At 39.3% G+C, this 24,221-nt stretch overlaps 1 protein-coding gene across 5 annotated transcripts in view; it reads right to left on the reverse strand.

Moving 5' to 3' along the window:
• The window catches only part of cpne5a (copine Va), a 125,613-nt gene that overhangs the window by 64,920 nt on the left and 36,472 nt on the right, over positions 1 to 24,221 (reverse strand). For 3 of the 5 annotated variants that reach the window (XM_054774178.1, XM_054774169.1, XM_054774161.1), the window contains one exon: positions 8,703 to 8,766. The exons of the other annotated variants lie outside the window; for them this stretch is intronic. In XM_054774178.1, the coding sequence (XP_054630153.1) occupies positions 8,703 to 8,766 (64 nt within the window). The remainder of the gene's footprint in view (positions 1 to 8,702; positions 8,767 to 24,221) is intronic. 5 annotated transcript variants of the gene reach the window in all.

Below are 24,221 nucleotides of genomic sequence, written 5' to 3' on the forward strand. Positions count from 1 at the left end.
ATTACACACTATTAGTGCACCTTTTGTCTGTTGTTATGATCGTGAGACATAACTGATAGCCTAGTCTTTACAAATGTGTAATAGTCACAAGTCACAAGTTTATTAAAACACGCATCCCTATTGTGTTCCCTGTGCTATTATTTTTCTGCACAGGGTGTTGCTGTTATTAAAGCCCAGGGTTTGACCCTATAAGTGGGACTGACTTGAAATTTTTCACACAGCTCAATGATTGGGTGGAAAACATGGCCACCATCAAGCAAAATTTATATGCAGGGGAACATGAGGGACTAAGCAACTTATTGCCCATATGTCATTGATCATTTGTCTCATGATTCTAAACTTTGAAGATAGCTGTATTACTGTACGTATATGCTAGCATGCCTTTCATGGGGCAATAATTATAAAAGCAATCTGCACTTAGGATAATTCCTAATGCCGCATACAGAGAACATACAAACCCTTTGTTTTTAAAATCACAGATATTAAAATTTGCTGATTTTGTCCATTTTCAAACTGCTAAAATAATGCATGAAGTTAACAATAACTTCTTACCCAAAAACATCATACGGTATTTCTCTATAAGAGAGGAGAAATATGATCTTAGAGGAAAATTAAACTTAAAACACTTGAACAACGCTGAAAACCTACGGTATTTCAGTACATGGAATTAAATTATGGAACGGATTGAACAAGGAACTCAAACAATGTACCAAGACGAGCAAATTCAAAAAACAATACAAGCAGTTGATGTTTGCTAAATACAAGGCAGAAGAGTCTTGATCATTACACTGATTGTTCTGTCATGCTTGTTTTTATTTTTTTATTATTTATTTATAATTACACTGATTATTAGATGGAATAATATTCCATGGAATGCAGGAAGTGAATAATATGTACTGCACCAGATGTGGAACAGATGGGGGGTAGGATTAAATAAACTTTGCTTCCTCCTACTCTTTTTGGACATGTGGAACTGTGAAATGATTTATGAGATGTATTCTATTGTAATCATGCATATTCACCCATAGGGGGTGTCACACATATCATTTACAGTATGACTGTGTCTTTTCAAATAAAATGGATCACTATACTTTCTGAATAATTAGGAATAAAAGCTCATTGTCTCTTACTGCTGTCATATGCAAAGTGTTGTTGTGTTTCGTTCATTTACATCAGCCAGAAATGCAGTTTGAGTGCTTGGGAGGATGAATAAGGGAGTCAGTTGCTGCTCTGCATGTAAATAGCTATGAGACTGTGCTAAAAGCAAAGAATATTAGCATTGAGCCAAGTCAATTACCAATCCAATTGGTCGCTCAGGTGGGCAGTTTGGGAAATATGGCTAAGTGAATGTACACGCCAGCTCAGAACGTGGCAAGCTTGCCCTGAAGAGCCAAATAGAATTTACCACAGATTTCATCAGTGATTAAGTCACTTTGACACAAGCTTGAATCATCTTGCCCTTCTTTTACTTTGGAAGACGAAGAATGGTTATTAAGGCTGTTTTAACAACCACTCCATACATCTTTTCACACAGAGGACTATCGTACCGACCAGGTTTTAATCTTGTGAGATCCCGTTATACAAAATCTTGTGACACTCCTAATATCTGTACAGTGGTTTGCCCCCTTCCTGATTTCTTATTTTTCTCATGTCCGTCACACTTAGATGTTTCAGATCATCAAACTAATTTAAATATTTGTCAACGAAAAACAAACTGAACACAAAATGCTGTTTTTAAATGAAACGTTTTATTATTAAGGGAGAAGAAAGTCCACCTCTGAATGGCTGAAGAAAAACTAAATGAAGACTTTGGAGTGGTCGAGTCAAAAACCCTCCAATGTGGATGAATTACAATTCTGCAAAGATAAGCGGGCCAAAATACCTCCACAGCGCTGTAAGAGACTCATTGCAATTAATCGCAAACGTTGCTGCTGCTAAGGGTGGCCCAACCTGTTATTAGGTTTAGAGAGCAATCACCTTTACACACAGGACCATGTAGGTTTGGATTTTTTTCTCCTTTATTAATAAAAACTTTCATTTAAAAACTGCATTTTGTGTTCAGTTGTGTTGTCATTGACTAATATTTACATTTGTTTGATGATCTGAACCATTTAAGAGTGACAAAAAAAATAAGAAAAAAAATAAGAAATCACGAAGGGGGCAAACACTTTTTCACACCACTGTGTATGTATATATACCTATATATATATATATATATATATATATATATATATATATATATATATATATACATACAGTATATGTGTGTGTGTGTGTGTGTGTGTACACAATATATGCCGTTTTTTGCTGAATAAGCCACCCAGAATGTACATGAATTAAACGATGAGTTTTACAATATGAACTATAAAACGCTGAATATAAAGAGTATGTGAACAGAACATGTTACTTCCTATACAACCTCAACATGTTTTGCGATCAAACAATAAGACAGCAAAAAAGCAACAAACAAGATAGCGAAACATAAAAACAAGTGGTAAAAAACGCCCATAAAGTATAAAGTATCACTTTTCTGCAGAACTTTGTTGTAGAAAGCTTGCTTCTCTGACCTTCTATGTCCGTCACACAGGCTTGCGCTTCTCTACACATAGACCCCCACCCACTCTGCTTCCCATCAAAGCCTCCTCTTCTTGGAGCTGCTGTGACACAGTCCCTATGATTACCATAATTACCGGTATATCACTAGAAAGTCTCCCACTTTAGCAATTATTGGAAACATTTTGATAGTTCAAGACTTAATGCAATTTTAAAATAGTATTGCAAATCCTATTGCCAGCTAGCGCTTTGATGTTAAAAGTTGTGTTTTTTTTATTATTTGGAAACTGTTACATCTTGGGGTCTTATGTGCTCTTATTTTGATTTCCTGTGTTGTTCTTTGGTTACAGACTTCCGGGAATCTGGCGCTGGGCGAAACTACGAGCAGCAGCTGTCTTCACTTGTGAATTGGTGCTGTGACTATTTAGTAGCTGCAGCAGTTTCGGTGTATTTTCATTTTTATTTTCAGTATTTTCATTTTATTAGAGTATTATAGAGTATTGCCATCACTGTTTCTTTCCGATATGTTGTATTACCATACTTTTGCTTCCTTGTGTAGGTTTTCTGGTAAGCTTCACTTATAAACACTCTGTTTCACTTGCTAATACTGACAGCCAGCACTTCTTGTGGTTTCACCCCAGCAGTTCTTTATGTTGGATGGTTTGGTTTAGTTTATTTGAACATGAAGGTTACAATGGAATACATCTCATGAATCATCCTTTCACAGTTCCACATGTCCAAAAGGAGTAGGAAGAAGCAAAGCTTATTTAATCCTACCCCTCATCCATTCCACATCTTGTACAGTACATATTATTCACTTCCTGCTTTCCATATCATATTGTTATATAATAATCAGTGTAATAATAAATAATAATAAATAACAATAAAAAACAAGCATAACAGAACAATCAGTGTGATGATCAAGACTCTTCTGCCTTGTATTTAGCAAACATCAACTGCTTGTATTGTTTTTTGAATTTGCTCATCTCGGTACATTGTTTGAGTTCCTTACTCAATCCATTCCATAATTTAATTCCAATACTGAAATGCTGTGGGTTTTCAGCGTTGTTCCCGCATATAAGTGTTTTTGTTTGTTGTGTGTGTTTGTTGTTCTTTCTATATTGGTGCACTTTTGTCCTCGTTTTGCTTCACAAAAAACACAAAACAGCTGTGAACTTTTTAACATGAAAATATTTTATATTTTTGCTAAGCATTGTACCAACCTCTGCTTCCGGGATCCACTAATACTCCACAGTAACAGAAATGTCCGGTGGGTTGGATTAAAAAATGTAACAGGTTGTAGTTTGCTCATGCCTGACCTGCATGGTGGTTGTGAATAGGCATGCACGAGCACACCACTCTCTGTATCAGTATCTGTATCTGTTCACCCATCTAAATGATCTGTATCTGTATCTGTACTTGGAGTGGGTGGGGCATAAACCGGAAGTGGGCGTGGTTTAACCGTAAATTGGTGGGGCTAATATCGGTACATGCTTTTAAGTCTGAAATTGACATGGATTGATCAGAAGTTGCTATATTTAATGTTTATTATTCAGCTATATGTGTACTGTGTATGTATTCTGTGTCTGTTTATTATTTAATTATTTTTTTATGATCTGTGTGAAGTTGGTGATTCATGCAAACATCCAGTGATGGCAAACAGGGAAATAATCTGTGATCCTTCTTTACCGTAATTTTCTGAAAAGCACCATGTTCAGTACTACGAGCAAAGTTTTTCAACTGACTTTATATCACCAGCCAAATTAGAAGCAAGCAGTCAAAAAAAAAAAAAAAACCCACTGGCAGTGACCGACGCAACACGAGCCATTTACAGCTCTGTCTTGTCAAATGCACCACATACTCCTCTCTCTGGCTTGTATGCTGTCGTGACTGGCCAATCAATGAGCGTGAAGAGTGAATACACAAGTAGTTACCCAATGAGGATTTTCCTTCATCTCAATTACAGATAATGACGAGCTGTACTCGTTTCATGCTTGTACTCGGCAAAAAGGCATTATCTGATACTCGTTTTAGACGAGTATCCGGCTCATCCCTAGTTGTGAAGCAAACACACTGACAACTGTCACACTTGGACATTGGCTTGTGTTTTCCTACATTTCCATCAATAGTTCTTGTTTGACTCTTATTTTGTATTTCTCTTTCCTGCATTGGCACCGTATGCTACAACTTTGCTTTTCACCTGAGCGCACTGGCAGCGCACCCGCTTCTTGTTTGTAATTAGCACATTGTTTTAGTTGAGTCCTTGTTCTTTGCTAGTTGCCAAATCATTGATATGTATTTATGTTTTGCATGTGGGTGTGATATATATACTGTATATACCTCCTGTGCCTGGATTTATGCTCTTTGCATCCTAGTGTATTCTGGTGATCACTTCCCCTCCTCCTGCATTGATTTTTCCTCCATCTTCCACGGTGAGCCTATGTAGCCTTTCTGTGCTCCTTAGCCTTTCTTAGTTGGTTCTTTAGCCTCCTTGTATATTTGTTAGCCTTTGAAAGGTTAGCTTTTTTTGTGAATAAAAGATTCTATTAACGACACCTACCATCATAGCTCTTCTTCCTGAGGTAACGCAACAACAAACACTAGTAAAACATGACAGAAAACAACCAGAAAACATCCTAAAAGGGTAAAGAAATGTAAATAACTACAAAACGAAAAATTAAACAAGCATGAATTAGATTTTGCAATTGGAATTAAATGCTTACCTCTCTATGTACATCATAAAGTTAGCAAGTATTCAATCATTTGCTCCTTACATGCATTTGTATCATTAAACATTTATAGACTAAACGCAGCTATATGGCCAACTTTATATCCTGAGGGAGGCAAGTAGTTTGAAACACTAAGTCTTCCCTCCTGCTTCTTGGGCAGCACTTAATGTGATTGTTTACCATCTCCATTTAGTTGTGTGGATAGAAAGCCAATAGAGATTAGGGCATACGTTATTAACACACACTTGGAGAGCAACTGAGTACACTTTGGAGGAAACACAGGTTTAGGAGAGAGTCTGCACCTGAAGGTCTGTTTTCTTCAATGTAGTTGTATTTGTTAAAAGACTGTCAACTTAAGGTTTGACTGAATAAACTAAAACAGCACATCCCTTTTATACTGTATATGCAAAATTGACCTTTTAATGCTAGTAATATGTGTTTGCCTACAGTCTGTATATGAGTACCATCGGGAGGAAAATCTATCATCGCCATCACTTGTTGCTGCCATTTTTTAGATAAAGGGCGCTCAAAAAGTTGCCTTTTAAGTTCTGGGATTCCATGACTTCATAAACAAAAACCCTCTTTCCTTATGGCTATAAAACCAATTCTGACCTACTCCTAGCTAGATGAGCCTACCTTCTGTAAACATCCACCACTACACAGAGGATAGGTGAGTACAAAAAGCAGGCTTCGCTGCACATCTTAAAATTAAGGCTGGCGCTCTTCCAGTGTAAAGGCTTTATTAAATGCAAGTTAGCCATGCTACACGGGGTGCCAGACCCCCTTTAACTTAAGACTTAAGACGTAATATTTTACAGTATTATAGAGTGTGTTTATCAAAGATGTAAAGAAAACTGTACCATTTCATTCTGCCAACTTTCTTCTGAGCCTCCCGCTCAAGTCTGTAAAGACTGATATGCCTCATGTCTGCCGCCCTGACATACCAGACAAGGCAGGCAACTGCTTGGGGCCATGGCACAGTTGGGGGACCCTGAGGACTGACTAACTTTGAACTTGTACAGCAGTGGTGCTATGCAAAGGGGTCTCCTGTGAATTTTTACCTAGGGTCCCAACAGACTGTAGAATCGCCTCTGCTGGCATAGTCCGGCTAACGAGTCCCGCATGTACCCCTGCTTTTGTTCAGCGAAGTTGCAGCATGTCTCTTCGTGCATGTGTTTTTTGGGGGTTTGGTTGTTTTTGTAATTTGCAGCATTTTCCCGTTGCAGGTGTTTTATGGTGTTTTTGTGTTTTTGGGATGGATCATTTCTGTGTTGGGTGTATTTAAACGTTGCTCCACATTTGCCCCTGTCGGCCACCGTACTTTTCAAACTCATTGCATGTGCGCACATGTTAGGATGACAGAACCACAGTGCTGTTTAATAGTGATGTACGTTCCTGACCAAAATTTTAACACTAGTTGAAAAAGTTAATTTACATTTTGTTAGATCTTAAGGAGATCCTGAGTAGAGCTTCAAAATGCAAACAGAAGAAATGGAAGTGAGACCAAAAAGTTTGAGTAAGTAATTTATTGAGAACCATTCAACTGAAATAAGCTGTTCATCACCTGATCAAAATTTTAAAATCATAGCTAAAAGAACAATTCCCCTTAAAATAGAAATACAATTTTCAAAAAAAGACTCAATAATGTCTAGCTGCGCCATTCTTGTTAATAACCTCAAAAATGGGTTTGGGCATGCTTGATGCCAGTGTTTCCAGGAGGCTAGTGGGAATGTTGCTCCAGGTGATCTAGGTGTGTGGCTTCACGCAGGGCATCCACTGTCTGGAACTGATGTCCATTTTTGTAAACTTCGCTTGCCATCCATCCCCAAATGTTCTCAATTGGATTTAGATAAGGGGAACATGCAGGATGGTCCAAAAGAGTGACGTTATTCCTCTGGAAGAAGTTCTTTGTGTGGCAAGCACTGTGAAGTGTGCAGTTGTCCTACTGCAGTGCTTCTCAAATAGTGGGGCGAGCCCGCCTGCAGAGGCACGGTGAACTGCCTGGGGGACGTGAGAGGCAGGGAGTACTTTCAATGTTACTGCAGACCTGCCAACAGATTTATCGTACTCAACATGCAATTTGACATTTGACTACGCTTGTATGAAGCACAGCTCTCCATTTTGTTGCATTTTCCTGGTTATCAGTTTCTCTATAGTATTTAAATACAATGGGGGAGGGGAGGCTTGACAGAAAATAATTGAGAACCACTGTCCTATTGAAAAACCCAGTCATGACCATACAGATGAGGGCCTTCAGTCATGAGGGATGCCCCCTGCAACTCTCCACATATTGTAGCCAGCTGCTGTTGGACGCCCCTGCACAACCTGAAGCTCCATTGGTCCACTGAAGTCAGAATCACCCCAGATCATGAAGGTGTCCCCTCCACTGCGCCGTGTGGAAAAGGTGGCATCTCCTTGTCATGCCAAAAAAGTTGTAAACTATCAAGACTGTCAAGATTACATTTTTTCTCAACAGAGAATAAAACTTTCTTCTAACTTTCAATGTCCCATGTTTGGTGATCTTTTGCAAATTCCAAACGAGAAATTATGTGGCGTTGAAGGAGACAAGGCCTTTGAAAGCATTTTTTGTTCTTATAACACTTCTCTCGCAGATGCTGTCTAGTGGTTACTGGACTAGACTCAGCACCAGTATCAACCTTGACTTTAGCCGAGTATTCAAACTCCGTGCCTTGACGGCCTGTGACATTTTTTTGTGTCTACCTCTTGACTTTGTTGTTCCATAACCCTATGGATTTTTGAAGAAGTTTCAAATGATTGTCTTACTGCGTCCAACCTCAGCAGCCATGGCGTGCTGCGAGAGGCTTTGCTTATGCAACTCAACGGTCCGACCACGTTCAAAAAGAGAAAGCTTTTTTGCCTTTGCCATCAAGAGATCATGACAGTGTGAATACCTGACAGAAAATGACATTGAATCCACATTTTTGCCAGGATCTTCGCTTTTAAAGGATAAAGGATTTTGATCAGCTAACGAACAGCCTATTTCATTGTAATGACTGTTTGCAATAAATTGTTTTTGTCTCACTGCCATTTCTTTATTTTGCATTTTGAAGCTCTATTCAGAACCCTGTTAAGATCCAACAGTGAAACATGTAAATTCTTTCAATTTTTCAACTGGTTCAAATTTTGATCAGGAGTTTATATGATGCAATGCATTATTGTACATACCACCTCTCAGGTTTATTGAATCGTTTCTCAATATGCACTTTGTAACTCATCAAGGACACTATTTCCCAACTATGAGTCACATTCAGTTATGCTCGTTATGGTTTTCAGTATTTTAAGCAAAGCTCTGAGGTCAAATGTAATGTATTGATGATGTGAGTCAAGTGATGATAAGTGTAAAGTCTGTTAAAAAATATGATCATTAAAAACTTTTTTTTTTTTTTAATGATGGCTTACCCGACAGTTTCCTAGCTCCTCAGCAGACAAGATGATGGTTCCACATTTCTTCCCAGGGATTCCACTGAAATACAAATGTTACTTATGTTACACAGTAGATACATATTTTACTGTAACTCGTGACGGTCTTACCAGAACACACACACACGACAACAGTAAAAAAAAGATGATAGATCTTTTATGCAGCTCATCTATCCATCCTCTCTCTGCTGTTAAAAGTATTGTGACAGCAGCTGAACTACTTCCCCAGTCACACATTTAAAATCTGACAAACACCAACAAGACACAGGAGAGACTGTTTGAGAGCTCTAATGAGCACATTATTTTCGTTTCTCCGCTGCAGCTGAATCTAGATCATGTTTTTTTTTTCTTTGTGAAGCAATGTGGTCGAAAAATAGTGAAACACGTAGCACATGTGATTCTATCTACCTGAACCACATGGAGCCTTCAAATACCTGCAGAAGTCTGTTCCAGCAGAGCATGAAGACTTATAACACCATAAAGGCTCCCCTGCATATCCATCTTTCCACAAATTACCACTCCAGTGGCTTACCAATCCTATTACATCAACAAATAGAGCATAAATTGCTTTAGAGCTAAATAATCTTTAGGTGTTTTTTCAAGCAGAACCTAATACGGTTATTTTTCAATCTTTACATGTCTTTGCATCTATTGTATTGCAGCTGTGAGAAAGAGGGTGAACTCATCGCAGCCACCACAGAGCAGTACATTGCATCACAGTCATACAGCAGCACGCCAGCTGCTGTCATCTGTCATGGTACTGCAATGGGGGCGCTGGCTTTCGAATGTACTATATCCCACCCTCTTCCTGCACAGCCATAACTGCATCTTGTCTGTAGATAATTGTCAATAGCTTCTCTGTGTGTGCATGAACTCTATGAGCACGTGAGTGAGCGATGGCCATTAACGCCACCCCCCTTTTCGGGCCGAACGACGAATCTCCTTCAGTTTACCTTGAAATTGTGCAGAATATACTGTATACTGTTTTGTACAATCTGTTCACAGAAGCCACTACTGGTAACATATGCTACCCGGTGGTGGTGTTGTTATATTTTCTAGGTGAAAAAGTATTATTTGGAGCCAAGGAGGGATAGAAATTACACAGGAATCCTACCACAATCTTAACAACAGAGGCGGGTCATTAAAGGGTCATACTTGCTGCACATCTTTATTGGATTTGAGGGTACAGTTGGGACTTGTTGGACTCCATACTGCTGCATGGGGAGCGGTGGGGGGTGTGAAGCATGCAATATGTACTGAGATCACATCAACTACATACCTGCAAATGGTATACCGAGGGACATATTCAGAAGCAATAAAATTGATTTACTGCAGCAGTTTGACATTTTTTCTATTAAGCTCCAGTGGCCTTTCTCAGCATATAGTGTAAAGCTCCATTTAAAAAACGGTTATCCTCAGTGTATTGACTTTGACCAGCACACGCCTGCCGCTATTCCATATCTACCATTGGATGCCACTGATGCCACAGGAAACTCACTGTTCCAGCTTCTAATGAGACAAAATGCAATGAAGCCATGACAGCCTTTCAGCTTGTCTCTTCTGGCTCCACAGAGACAATTCTCAAGGTGAATTAAATGTCCTTGAATTATTGATGTTTCAAGATGATGTCGCTGGCATGCAGTTTGATGACACCCTATGAGAGCCAGTAAACGCCTCGCCAGTGAGGTCAAGTTATCAGCCTGAGGTCACCATATTGGCCAAGTCTATCAAGTCATGCCCAAGAAACAGCTTTCTCAGACACATCGGCTGAGACAAGGGCACGCAGGTTGTAATTTGGCAATGGACTTTTAAAAAAGCCTCCCATTATTGCGTGGTTAATTGAAAATGATACAAATACAGATGCTGGGTTTTCATCTCCGCTACACCTTTTCACTGCTTTCAATTAAATGTTTGCTGCTAGTTCTCTGCTGAAATGTGACTGCTGGTGATAGCAGTACCCCTGCCTTTATCAGGAAATGGCTTTGATGATGAAATTCTGTGAAATGTGCAGCTGTAAACCTTCTCCCAGACAAGGCTACAGGTAGCATACAGTGAGGAAGTGAGCAACTATATTCTCTCCATGGTATTTTAAAATTCAAAAATGAAAATTGGTTTAGTCATGGTGTTTTTTTATGTACAGTGATGACCTGCTTCATTCCAATGCTGTAACATCAATGTCTGTATGGTCCCCATCATGTGCATGGTCTCCTATAACGGCACCATTGCATGTGCTGTATGTATGAAAGTACCCTTTGTGAAGATATACAGTAGTGGTATAACAAACTGCCATTATAATATTGTCAGATATTGACATTTGTTGCCAACAGCATTAGTACCTGCCATAAGTGATGTATTACCTCTATGAAAGATACAATATTAATGTTTTCCAGTGCTGTTTTGCAGTAACACATTTAAAACAAGAGTAACTAGAGTTTTGAGGGACAACTTTTGCAAGACAACTTGTAATGAGCAGCTTGTATTGACATTAAAAAAAAAAACTCCATGGGAGTCAGTGCCTCACCGCACGTCACTGGCTACAGCCTGTTATCCGCCAAGGTTTCTCCATGTGCAGAGACGACTATAAACAACACTGTTTATGTATATCCACGATCATTTACTGTTATGATGATGCACATTAATGATCAATCAGATCAAAGAAGTGTATCAAAAACTGTGCTTTTGCAAAGATAATCAGATACATAGATAGACAGAGTTAATGGTTTCATTGCTTTGTGTAGGTAGGTGTAGATACCTACAGGGCTGTATTTAAGAGGCTACTCAGTCTATTGTTTGGGCTAGTTTAGTGCTATGGAAAAAATGAAATCAATGGGCAACATATTTATAAGTTTATGATTGCATTGCATTGATATTTTTAAGGAAAAAGACAAGCACATGGCTGTAGCTATTGCTGCCTTTCATAACACACACAGAAATGGTCAGAGGGCCGCTCTGCTCAGACTGGACGCAATTCCTTCTTGATCAGTTGACTGGAAAAAAGATCAAGCAGCATATTTCAGCATTCCTCAAATCACTAAACCAAACCTTCTTATATGGCTGAATACCAATGAGAATGTCACTTCTATCTCAATCCCCCTCACCAAAATAAAGCATCAAAGCTCACTGGGCATGACATATAACATTAAGGATATTCTGCCTCAATGTATGTTCTCTATAATTCTACCATCTCGAGGCAATATGGTGTCATGAAATGGTGATTCACAGTGGTAGCGTTCTATCAGTGTGGTTGGAGGTGAGATTAAAGTCCAAAGAGGGAGAAGGAAGCAATTGTTGATGCTGCTCACATTAGGTCATTAGGATGAGGAATGGTCTTGATATTTAACAATGCTGCAGTGTGTCACGCAAGAAGACGAGGGAGTGGGGGGATGGGGAGTGTTATCTGTTCAACAATATGGGTGAGCATGGAAGAAGATGAACAAAATGATTTTTTCCATACTGCAGTTGGTGCAGGGTGTGGTCTTTATGGTTGTGACTGCAGTCACGCTAAGAAGACTGTTAGCCAGCAATTTCACACCTGGTTGACAATAAACAAGTTAAAATATATTATCTGGTGCGCTGGAGGGAAAAGGCAGAAAGAACAAAGACAGGAAATTGAAAAGTTGCCACCCAACATAATGATTTCATTGCATAGGCTCAGGTGAGTGAATCCGATGAATCTCTCTGGTCAACACCGAGGTTAAATGAACAAATCCGCTTGGCGACTGTGTTGAGTCAAAGACCAGCAGAGATGCCGGGTAGCAGGAAATCTGGCTTTGTGCCACAGCAAACGTTAGGGGGCAGATCACATCTGAAGAGAATAAGACAAGGTTGCCAAAAGTCTAGCAGGGATAAAAGGGAGATTATAGCACTAATCCCCTTGATCGTCATACACCGATAAGCATCCATAATACTTCACCTCACCAGGATTTTAAAAAAAAGGGATGAAAAGTGCACTGGATAATTAAGCAGGACAGAAAAACTCTTGTTCTTGTTCTGTGAGAAAAGTTTGTGTTGCAGTAGGTATTTGTTTATGTAAGCTAACACTTCCACTCCTGAAGCGCTGCATAGAAATAGGTGAAAATTTGGCAAATCATGAACCCATATTGTGGTGCTTGTGATACAGTATTTTTCTGACAAATTCACTTGTGCTGTTATTAAATCCCAAAGTTTGACCCCATAAATTGGACTGACTTGAAATTTCTCACACAGCTGAATGCACTTTACAAAACACCCACCCTAACTTTTGGGTGTTTGATCAAACCGCCGCAAAATGTGGTACACACCCTTACGGGACTAACAAGCAGTGTTAAATCTAAGCAAGATTGGTTGAAAAACATGGCCGCCATCAAGCAAAATGTCTTTGCACTTGCACGGGCAGCCAATTCATACGTCATTGGTTGTTTGACAACTGATTATAAAACTTTGACGATGCCTGTGGTACATGCATGCTGGCATGTAAAAAAATAGGATAATTGGGTAATTTTTTTGTAGGTTTTGTATTTTGTAAACAACCTCTTCGTGGACTACCACTACTGTTCATAAATATTACATATGCAGCATACACATACACCAGCACACCCACATGCAGTAGGTAAAACAATAGTCAAGGGATATCAACTCTCAAAAGATGATATTTTTAAGGTTATGATATGTGTTCTGACTGCGCTATTGAAAGTTTTTGTAGGGAAGAAGAGGTGACTGGTGACTCTTTGACTGCTAAAAAATGCAGCAATACAAAACAAAGCAATTATAAAATGAGATTAGAAGAAGTAAGAGGGTTTTGGACCAACAAATCACACTTTATGTCTTTGCTTCTTTTGTGTGTTATTCCAATGTTGAACAAAATGGAAATGAATGGTACTAATCCTGTTATTTTATAGCATATCGGCTCCACTGCTAGTTATGCACAGAAAACGGGAAAACAGTCCAATTAAACCTGCTTTATATGAGTGAGCAGTGATTTAATGAGACAACTGCTGACATTTTAATTAAATGATCACATAACAGTGATATGACTCCAAGCCAATGAGGAGTCTGAACTCAACATGACTTGTTTTGACATAAAAACAAAAAAGGAGGAGGAATTCAGTTGTGACAGTGAGTTGATTTGATTGTTTTCTTCCTTACTAGTGAGGGAAGCCTCTTTCCAGAGGACATAAAGAGATCATTTCAGTTTCTTCCACAAAGAGAGGAACAACCCTCTCAATAAAATGCCTGAAAGACAAGCTCAGTTTTCTTTGGCTACATTCACACTGCATGTCAATTCAGATTTTTTTTTGCTCCTATGTGACAAGTAGCTGGTATTTTTTTTCACGTCAGTATGAACAGTAAAATTCCGATTTTTCTCAAATGCGACCCAGGCTTCCTTCGTATGTAGATTTAAATGCAATATGTATCCGATGCTGCTGCCATCTGAACGCTCAGGTCGCATATATCTGACCTGCATGTCATCAAAAGGCATGTTGTGCCATGTGAGAGTTGGGGAAATGTGGGGAAAGTCAAAGTTTTTGGAAATGTGAACGCTTGCAGAAAGAGATCGGTCTTTTACGAAAATTTTAATTGGGCATCCTACCCTGAAGTGTGAAAGTACCCTTTGCTAAATGGAGTGATTGCAGCGGATTCCTCCAGCTGAGAGAGGACACCAACATTCATACAACGTACTGCAAGCATGATATCACACCATCTTCCTGTTTTGAGTACATACGCTACGCCGACGTAACTCACGCACGCGCACTGGTTATGTTTGTTATCACCTAATGATAGCGATGTGGCTAAGTTTAGCTGCTAACGTTAAATATCACTGAATGTATAGCCTATCGTAACAACAGCATGACTGCAAAACGCTTCTCTGAGACTGCTTTTGTGTGTGTGGACGCGCGACAGAAATCTATGTGAATGCTACGGAAATCTACGCTGGTGGTGTACTTATATTTTTTTGGTTGAAAAAATTTTATCATGAGCCAGTCGCTTTTAATATACTCCTGATGAAAATTTTAAGACCAGTTGAAAAATTGCAAAAATGTGCATTTTGCACTGTTGGATCTTAGTGGAGTTCTAAGTTGAGCTTCATTGAGTAAGCAATTTATTGCAAACAAGCATTAAAGTGAAATAAGCTGTTCATCAGCTGGTCAAAAGTTTAAGACCATAGCTCAGAAAACCCAAAACCCCCCTAAAATAGCAATAACATTTTCAAAAAAAGGACTCAGTAATGCTGTGATTGGCTGGCGACTAGTCCAGGGTGTACCCCGCCTGTTGTCCGAAGTCAGCTGGGATAGGCTCCAGCATGCCCCCGCGACCCTAATGAGGATGAAGCGGTATAGAAAATGGATGGATGGATGGACTCAGTAATGAGTAGTTGCACAATTTTTGTTCATCACCTCAAAATTTGGTTTGGGCATGCTTGATACCAGTGTTTCCAGGAGGCAAGGAGGCCAGGAACCATTCTTCCTCAAATTAGAAATTTAGATCCGGGGAACACACAGCATGGTCCAAAAGATTGACGTTATTCCTCTTGAAGAAGTCAGACGGGCACTGTGAACTGAAGTGTTGTCCTGAGGGTCTTTCGTCATGAGGGATTCCCCCTGCAACATCTCCATATAGCCATCTGCCGTTTGGCGCCCCTACACAACCTGAAGCTCCATTGTTCCATTGAAGTAAAAAGCACCCCAGATCATGATGGACCCCCTCCACTGTGCCGTGTGGAAAACATCTCAGGTGGGATCTCCTTGTCATGCCAGTAACGTTGGAAACGATCAGGACCAAAAAGGTTCCATTTTTTTCTCATCAGAGAATAAAACTTTCTTCCACCTTTCAATGTCCCACATTTGTTGTTCTTGTGAAAATTCCAAACGGGCAAGTTTGTGACGTTGAAGGAGATGAGGTCTTAGAAGACGCTTTTTGTTGTTAAAACCCTTCTCTCGCAGATGCCGTCTGGTGGTTATTGGACTGCACTCGGTACCAGTAACAACCTTAATTTGAGCCGAGGATGTCTTGACGGACAGCCGATAAGATCCTCCGGCTCATTGCTGGTGACATTTTTTTGGGTCTACCGCTTGACTTTTTTTGTTCAATAACCCTATGAAGACGTTTCAAATGACCTACTGCGTCCAACCTCTGCAGCAATGGCGCGCTGCGAGAGGCCTTGCTCTTGCAGCTAAACAATCCGACCACGTTCAAAGAGACAACGTTTTTTTGATCATGACAGTGTTAATACCTGACAGTAAATGATATTGAATCCACATTTTTTCCAAGATTTTAGCTTTTAAAAGCTGTGGTCTTAAACATTTTATCAGTTGCTGAACAGCCTACTTCACTTTAATGGTTGTTTGCAATAAATTGCTTACTCCACATTTTTTTTTGTCTCCCATTTTAGAACCTCCTTAAACTCCAGCAGTGCAAAACGTAAATTCTTGCAATTTTCAACGAGTTTTTGATCATGAATCTTGATGAAGTTTGATGAAGAGTGTACATAACTTATCCAACTGTGGCTGATACTAATTTGGCTCCCTCCTTTATACGGACTTTGCTGTCAGACCACAGCACGTTCAGCCCACTCGTCTGCTGCTCGGTGGTGAATAATGGAATTCATATCATGTGACGCAGGGTTGCTTTGACCTCCCCAGTGGTGCTTACAGTCAACTATAGATTGCAATCTGCGGTTCATTTTTGGCTGATGAATAGATTAACGATCCGGGAGGGTTCAACTGTTGCACCTGAGTGCACGTTGGGTGGCTCTCGAGGAGAGAAGCTTCTATTGCAATAGTGAGCGCACACAGCAATGAAAGAAACACAATTTGAACTGTGTGTGCAACACAGTTAATCTTTAGGGTCAAAAATCTGCCCTGTGGAAAGCAGTATCTATGACAAATTTCTACCACTTCATTTTCGACAACCTTCAGAAAAAACACAGTACATCAGCCTGTTTCTTGAAGAATAGTGAGATGCAAACTAATGTATTTCTTTAATCTTTGTGTGACAGAAGTCCTTGTAAACCAAGTGATTCATGAGTATAATTGCTGTAGGATTCTTATGAAAACTGACTAAACTGTAGCTTCATGAGATAGCAATAATTACAGTGGAGGCTTTGTAGAATTCTCTACACCTAAGTAGGAACATACAATATTACACATTTAGCCATTTTTATACTTGAAAATTTGCTTAAATAGCAAATTTTCAAGAAAAAAATTCCAGGTGTAGAGAATTCTAGAATTCTACAAAGCCTCCACTGTAATTATTGCTATCTCATGAAGCTACAGTTTAGTCAGTTTTCATAAGAATCCTACAGCATATTGTACTAATCGTATTTAACCACAGTACAGCATGATTTATTAATTAATATATTTTGGAAAAAACACAATACAGTGAAGCTGCAAAATTGGAAATGCGAAGTGGCGAGGGAGTAGGGCTGCATCTAACGATTATTTTAATAATCCATTAATTGGTCAGTTATTTTTTGGATTAATTGATGAATCGGATAAAAAAAAAACACATTTTTAATTTCCGCCTCTGAGCAGCAATCCCTTTAAAAATGCATGAATGGACTTTTTCCCTCCCCAAAATCCTAGCAAAGACAGCAAAGAAGAGGAATTTCGCAGACACCGAAATTGAAGTAGAGAAGTATAAACAATCAACTGACAAATATCACAAACACTCTACTGCAAATCAACGAGTCACTGGCACAGACTGCTACATGTGCATCTCCAATTTATAAGAAATAACAGATCAAGTTTAGGGGCAGGCTTTGTGTTTGGCATTTGCCCTGGGGGGGTAGGGCCTGTGCCTTGTTTCATGGTCAAGTTATGAAGATGATATGGCCTGCACTGGACAGGCACAGCTATAGCTATTTGGAGTGTCACTGTTCTACCACCAGGTTTTGTGTGTACACATGATACATAAATCTCATACTTTGCGTAGGAATGTTCTTACGCACGCTCTACACACACATCTCTGCAGTGACTTGCGTCGCAAAATATCAAAGAGGCAAAAATGTTGATTGCTCTTTTCCAAAGCCAAAGCTGATGCGTGTAACTATCTTGTTTTGCCTGAAACACAAAGATAATAGGTCTGCTTTCATGGATGACAAAGGAAATTTAAAAAATAGTCACCTTTGAGAGGCTGAAATTAGGATATTTACAGCACATTTTAAATGAAACGATTAATCGATTACCCAAATAATTGTAGATTAATTGGATAATCGATTAATAATCGATCACAGTGCATTGGAAGAAGTAGTGGCTAAAATAACTAAAAACACAGAATTTTGCATGATAAGCTTATTTTTTTTTGACTCTGGTCAGTGTATATTTGGGATTACATTTTGGGATATAGGAGTAATGTCTCTAGCTGGTCACAGTAAATGTACACTTTGCTGGAGAAGCATTATTAAGATCATTGTTTTCATGATCACACAGGCAACAACTTCCTCCATTTTATAAAAGATATGTCTTACAGTGTTAACAACTCGAGTTGAGACAAAAATTTTGTTCTGTTTTAGTTAAAAGCTGCCCAGTGTAAACAGTGCCTAAGCAACATGTACTTGGCAGAAAGTAAGAGGTTAGGTAGGCCTTAGTTGAACACATTTAGTCCAGCATAATATGGTGACCATACTTGAGTTTTCTGAAAGGTTTTTTGGGGCGGGGGCTGGCCTTTAATAAGAGAACAACTGTGAAAGAGAAACTGTGCCAGAATGCGAGGCCTGAGGACAAATGCAACTCACAGTGCATTGCAAGAAAACATGCCAACTGATGAAATCTTCGACAAATGCCTTTTTTTAGGTTCCCAAAAATGAATATGTTTGAGTCAAAGAAGACATTTGGTCACCTTGCCAATCATGATAGACGCTACACAATCCAATCAATTTTCAGAGCGCTCATGAGATTTCTGCCATAATAGTTATGAACAATATTGCATCAGACCACCAAAGGTTTTTATTAAATCTTTATTAAAGCCAAGATTACAACATGATCTTGTAACAAAAGCACACTCATTGTTTCCATGGGTGCGTCTATCCGACAAATCAGTACATGCTAATCTCTGATGCACTCACATGTTCCAATGTTCGTGTAATTTGCCAGGCCATCAGTAAAGGTTACATGCATCTGACTAATGAAGTCCATTTCGAGTAACATATACAGCCACACGAGGAGTCCTTCCCACAGGCTACACATATCATCACAACCATGCCAGCTGTGTTGCATGTTCAGTAGAAGATCTCATTCACCTGCATTAGTCGGCTATTTAGCATTCCATTACTTCGGCCATCAATAACCTTGACGTATGCCTCTCATTAAAACCACATTATAAACATATCATTTTGGCCACAGACCCTCATATCTCATATTTCTCTCTCTGGCTTTCTCTCCTAATATGTAGAAAATGCGCATCTAATGAGATCTGTTGTTTGATGTGCAATCCGCAGCCTCCACATCCTGCTTTTTGTTTGTTTGCTTTTTATAGTAGGGATTCTCAAACTGGGAACCAGGAAACCCCAGGGTTCTTCAGCCAAAGGTTGGTGGTCCGCAATTGTTTTTTTCAATAAATTAGTTATGGCATATCGTTAAAAAGTACATAACTATGAATAGGAATGAATTTTGCCAGCACATGCCTGACGTGATCATTTTGATGGCATACGTTGAACTGTCAACGTTTTTTTCAATTTTGGGCTTATACATAGCGTATTGATAACGAGTTCGACGTACCAACGAATGCATAGCGTGTTGCCGGCATTCACAACTTATGCCCAACGCCAGCCTAACTTATGATGACCGACGATCACGTGCCGTAGCCTACAAAAAAGCTGCCATTTGATGACGCAAATCATAACCTCACTAGACATCGCAGTGTCAACATCACCATCATGCCGAAGAAAATTTCGAAGACCGCTGCCAAGAAGTATGAGGGCAGTGACGGAGGGATTCATCACCACCCACACCCTCCCACTCTCACTCTGATGGAGATGACGCAGGTTCTAACGCCTCTCAGGCATCGTCAATGGTATCGGAAGCTGCTTCCCCAGCGGTCCTCTCAGCCAACCCTTGCCAAGAAGAGAGCCAAGAAGACACAGTTTTGTCTCAAGGTATGTTGACGTATTACAACTTGTGCGTAACTTACAAATAACGTGTGTGAACGTGCGTCAACGATTGCATAACTTATTGCCCGCGTATGTGGGACGTATGAATCATATGTTGACATACGTCAAAACGTTTTGTGCATGCGCAAAATTTTTGGACGACTTGGACGTACTACGGCGGCCCCTTTCCTTTCATGCATTCTCAGTGACAATTACACGCCCACACATTCTTGCACCTTTCTATATATGAAGTCTTCCCCACATACAGAGATACCTGTACATATGCACACTCACAGTACATACGTACTTCCCCACATTACTCACTGAGTTAACCAGGGTGTTATTATGTTGTTGGTTTTATTACAACGACGGTGATATCAGCAGTATGACTATAGTTTTTTTTTTTCGTTTTTTTTTTCTTTTTACAATGATGTGTATTACAGTAATTATCATTCTGTTCACTATCATGGATAATCATTTCATTACTACAATTATGTGTGACTGTTTCAATGCAGTATTATCATTGTGATCACTACCATAGTTCATCATTTCATGACTGCTATTATGTGTGACTGTTTCGATGCAGTATTATCATTATGATCACTATCATAGTTCATCATTTCATTACTACAATTATGTGTGACTGTTTCGATGCAGTATTATCATTATGATCACTATCATAGTTCATCATTTCATTACTACAATTATGTGTGACTGTTTCAATGCAGTATTATCATTGTGATCACTATCATAGTTCATCATTTCATGACTGCTATTATGTGTGACTGTTTCAATGCAGTATTGTCATTGTGATCACTGTCATAGTTCATCATTTCATGACTGCTATTATGTGTGATTGTCATTGACAGCTTTGTCATTGTGGTTGTTGATGTTGTTTTGTCCTTATGTCCTTGTTCGTCTTTGTGGTTGTCACGGACATTTATTTGCTGATGTTGTCCTGCATGTTTCTGTTGTTCTATCACTATTGTTGTTGTTGCTGCTGTTGTCCTTGTCTCTTGTCTCTCTTTTTTTTTTTTGTTGTCCCCCTCTTAACTTATAAAAAACGTACCTATAACTTATTCGACGTACGCCAGCATATTGGCCAAATTTTTCATACGTTGGCGTAAGCTGGCTAAATCGTCAAGGTGTGACAGGGCCTGTACAAACCAGGACAGGCTGTGCTGCCATGGAAAACCAAGCAAAAGGGGAAATCAAAAAAGACCCCCTCTTGTTGATCAGAGCAGGACAAAGACTATATCTGTCAGTGGAAACAAGAGGGGGAACAGCCATGATGCGCCAAGATGTTCTCCCTTCTTGAGAAGGCTGCTCAAGATTGTACATTTTTGCTTCAATCAATCACACTGTTCAATAAATCTAAACCAGTGAATCTGAAACTGACATCTTGGTGAGTTTTTATGAGACATAAACATGCTGAAAAGGTTGATCCTGACCCTTCCAGGATCAACCTCATGTTTCTCCCTCCAGCTTATACTGTACATTGTTGCTACATCCTTAGCTACACCTGTACAATGTAATGAAGTTTAAAAAAAAGTGGATATAATGTTGCATTTGTTATTATCTTTGGAAATGTAGAAATTTGGTGCAGGTTTTATATGAAATTGCGTCCTTAAAATGTCGGGTGAGTGTATACTGACATAACTTTATGATAACATATGTAATCTCAATTGGAAATTATGTTTATACTGTACACCTTTGGACCTCATTGCCCAACCAGCCTAAATGTGTGCATGGATTAGGTAAAGTAGCAAATGGGGGGGAAATGTTAGGGGGAGAGTTCAGTCTAGAAAACAAAATAAAATAGTGTAAAAAAGTCAAGCAGATATATAGGAGATAAATGGCAGGTGAAGTGTGCAAAATAGGAAACGGGGTGCTGATGTGCCTTTTAAGCAGGTCATTGGATTCAATGTGCCTTGGGAGGGCTTCAAAAGCATGCATAACAGATTTTATCACAACCTGCAGGGAGAATTCCTGAAAACCCCAGTGCAGAAAGGCACTGTCAGACCAGGATGCATAAACATTACACAAGACCTGAGCAACGATATAGGAGCAAAGATAACGGTTTGGGTGTTTCTAATGTAAAGGGTGACCAAGCTGCTCCACCAGAAAGAATATTGGACAGTGGCATGCAGTCTGGGGAGGCAGGTGAGGCAGGGGCTCACATGTCATGATGAAACCTAAAAAGCAAATTATAAACAAATAAAATAAATATTAATATTTGTCCATCGAGCTGAAATTCTGAATGTATTTTCTGTATGATTCTTGTCGTTTGTAACGTTTTCTTAAGTAAAAATCGCTGAATTTGAACATTTCCAGATTAAATACAGGGAAGAAACTGAAGATGATGACCTTGACTACCGAGATCGACTGTTACATTCCCAAACTCAGCAGCAGGTGATCTGACTTTTACAACAAAGTACCAGACCTTTTCCAGGAGAAGGATAAGGTGCATGTACTTCATATACAGATAAAAGGTAAGAACACAAATGTTTTTCAGGTAATACAAAATTACATAATTGAGAGAATAATTTGATATCAATTTCAAGATATTTTTTTAACTAATTGAATTATTCTTTTTTTCCTTGCTATCCTCTTAATGAGCAACCTGTAATAAAAATAGTTTTAAAAAAATCTCGAATGGAGTCAGTGCCTCGCCACTCGTGAACTTCACCGTACATCACTTGAAAACCTTTAATAACCTTGTTTGTCACATCAGCAACTCGTAATATCGTCTTCATCACCTCTTTTTGCTGCTAAATGGGTTGTTGCATCAGTTTAGTAGTTGCAGTAGTTGTATCAATAATGATTATGTGTGCTGCCTGTTTCTGAAGAGTGGAGGGAGGCCTAGTTCTATGATGTTTGATGCTTCGTCTCATCTTTTGCAGCAGTGAAGGGCACCCTGCTCTGTAATCTACAACCACTCATTCCTGGCAGTCACAACCAAAGTCACTCTACAGAGGTCAGGGCAGCTTCATACCTCACACAGAAAAACATTGCAAATCACAGTCTCAACCCAATATTCATAGTAACCCCACCGTGTAACCAACATTTCCAGCAATCCTCCCACTTTACCCTGTTGGCACCATGTGTTTCACGTTGATCTAAATCAACTCTTTGCGCTAGATTGCGCCTCTAATGACAGTCATTTCTTTGTAGAAGCCCTCGGTCGTGTTCAATTACCCACTGCCGTGCAACCAGAGTAGTGTAGCCACAGATGGCTCTAGAAGGTAGACATATTCATCATCTCCTTAACTTTGCTCCGACATGTGACATCAAGCAGGAAAAACATGTCACATAAGAATGAGATTTGAGCTTCTCCAATAATATTCAAGCACACATTTTCAAAAAGCCCCTTGAGCGTTTCCATTAAGCAGTACAGTTCATTTCCGTTTGTTTGCTACCCCTTAATAAACCCTCATCAGACTTGGATTTCCATTGCAGTGGTGTCCACAGTACAGGGGAGATGGTAATAACTGTGTTATCTACAGTTAAGCACACAATTATTCATAAGCTGGCCAAGTTGAGTTGAGTTTTTTTTATATTTTCTCAGTAGGTATGGTAATGGTTTACTTTATTCAAACATGCTTAACAAAGTTACATTAAAGGAAAGAAGTAGGAAAATGCAGAACTTTTCCCCCATGTTTCTGAAATTACTGATGGTCTGTTTGCTTCCTGTGTTTGCTATGTTCCCATATTACCATTTTCTATTCAGGAAATAAAAGAATAAAGAATGTTGAATCGTAGATTGCCTATTCATTTTAAAAAACGTACGTAAAAATTTTAGCTGGAAATACAAGAAAGTGACAACAAAGTATGAGATGCTATGTTAAGCAATATTAATTTGTTATTTTCATTATCATTGCATCATTTATTTAAGTTTTTACATTGTGATAACAAGTTCCATGTCGAAACTGATTTCTCAATACATGTATATAGGGACGGGAATCTCAGGGTAAGATATGATACGATTCACGATACTAGTGATGTGTTGGCCGGAACGAAAAGGCTCCAAGAGCCGGCTCTTTGAAATGAACGACAGGAGCCTGCTCGCATTGTTGGGAGCCAATTTTCGATTAGGGATGGGGGCCGATCTGATCCAATGGGTTCCAATACCAGCGTAACTCACAACTCGAAGATCCATGAGTATTGTTTGTGTGCATTGTAGCTAGCGTGGTTGAAGTATATGCAGAGCATCTCTTTTAAGTTACTAATCCTCCTCTCCATAACGGCAAATAAGCTACATTTCTTACAAGTATCATTATTAGGAATGAGCTGGATACTCGTTTTAGACGAGTATCCAATATGGATAATGCATTTTTGCCGAGTACGAGCATGAGACAAGTTATTATCTGTAATCGCGATGAAGGAAAATCCTCATTGGGTAACTACTCATGTATTGATTCTTCACGTTCTGT

This window comes from Dunckerocampus dactyliophorus, chromosome 1, assembly GCF_027744805.1.
Source record: "Dunckerocampus dactyliophorus isolate RoL2022-P2 chromosome 1, RoL_Ddac_1.1, whole genome shotgun sequence".
NCBI lineage: Eukaryota > Metazoa > Chordata > Actinopteri > Syngnathiformes > Syngnathidae > Dunckerocampus > Dunckerocampus dactyliophorus.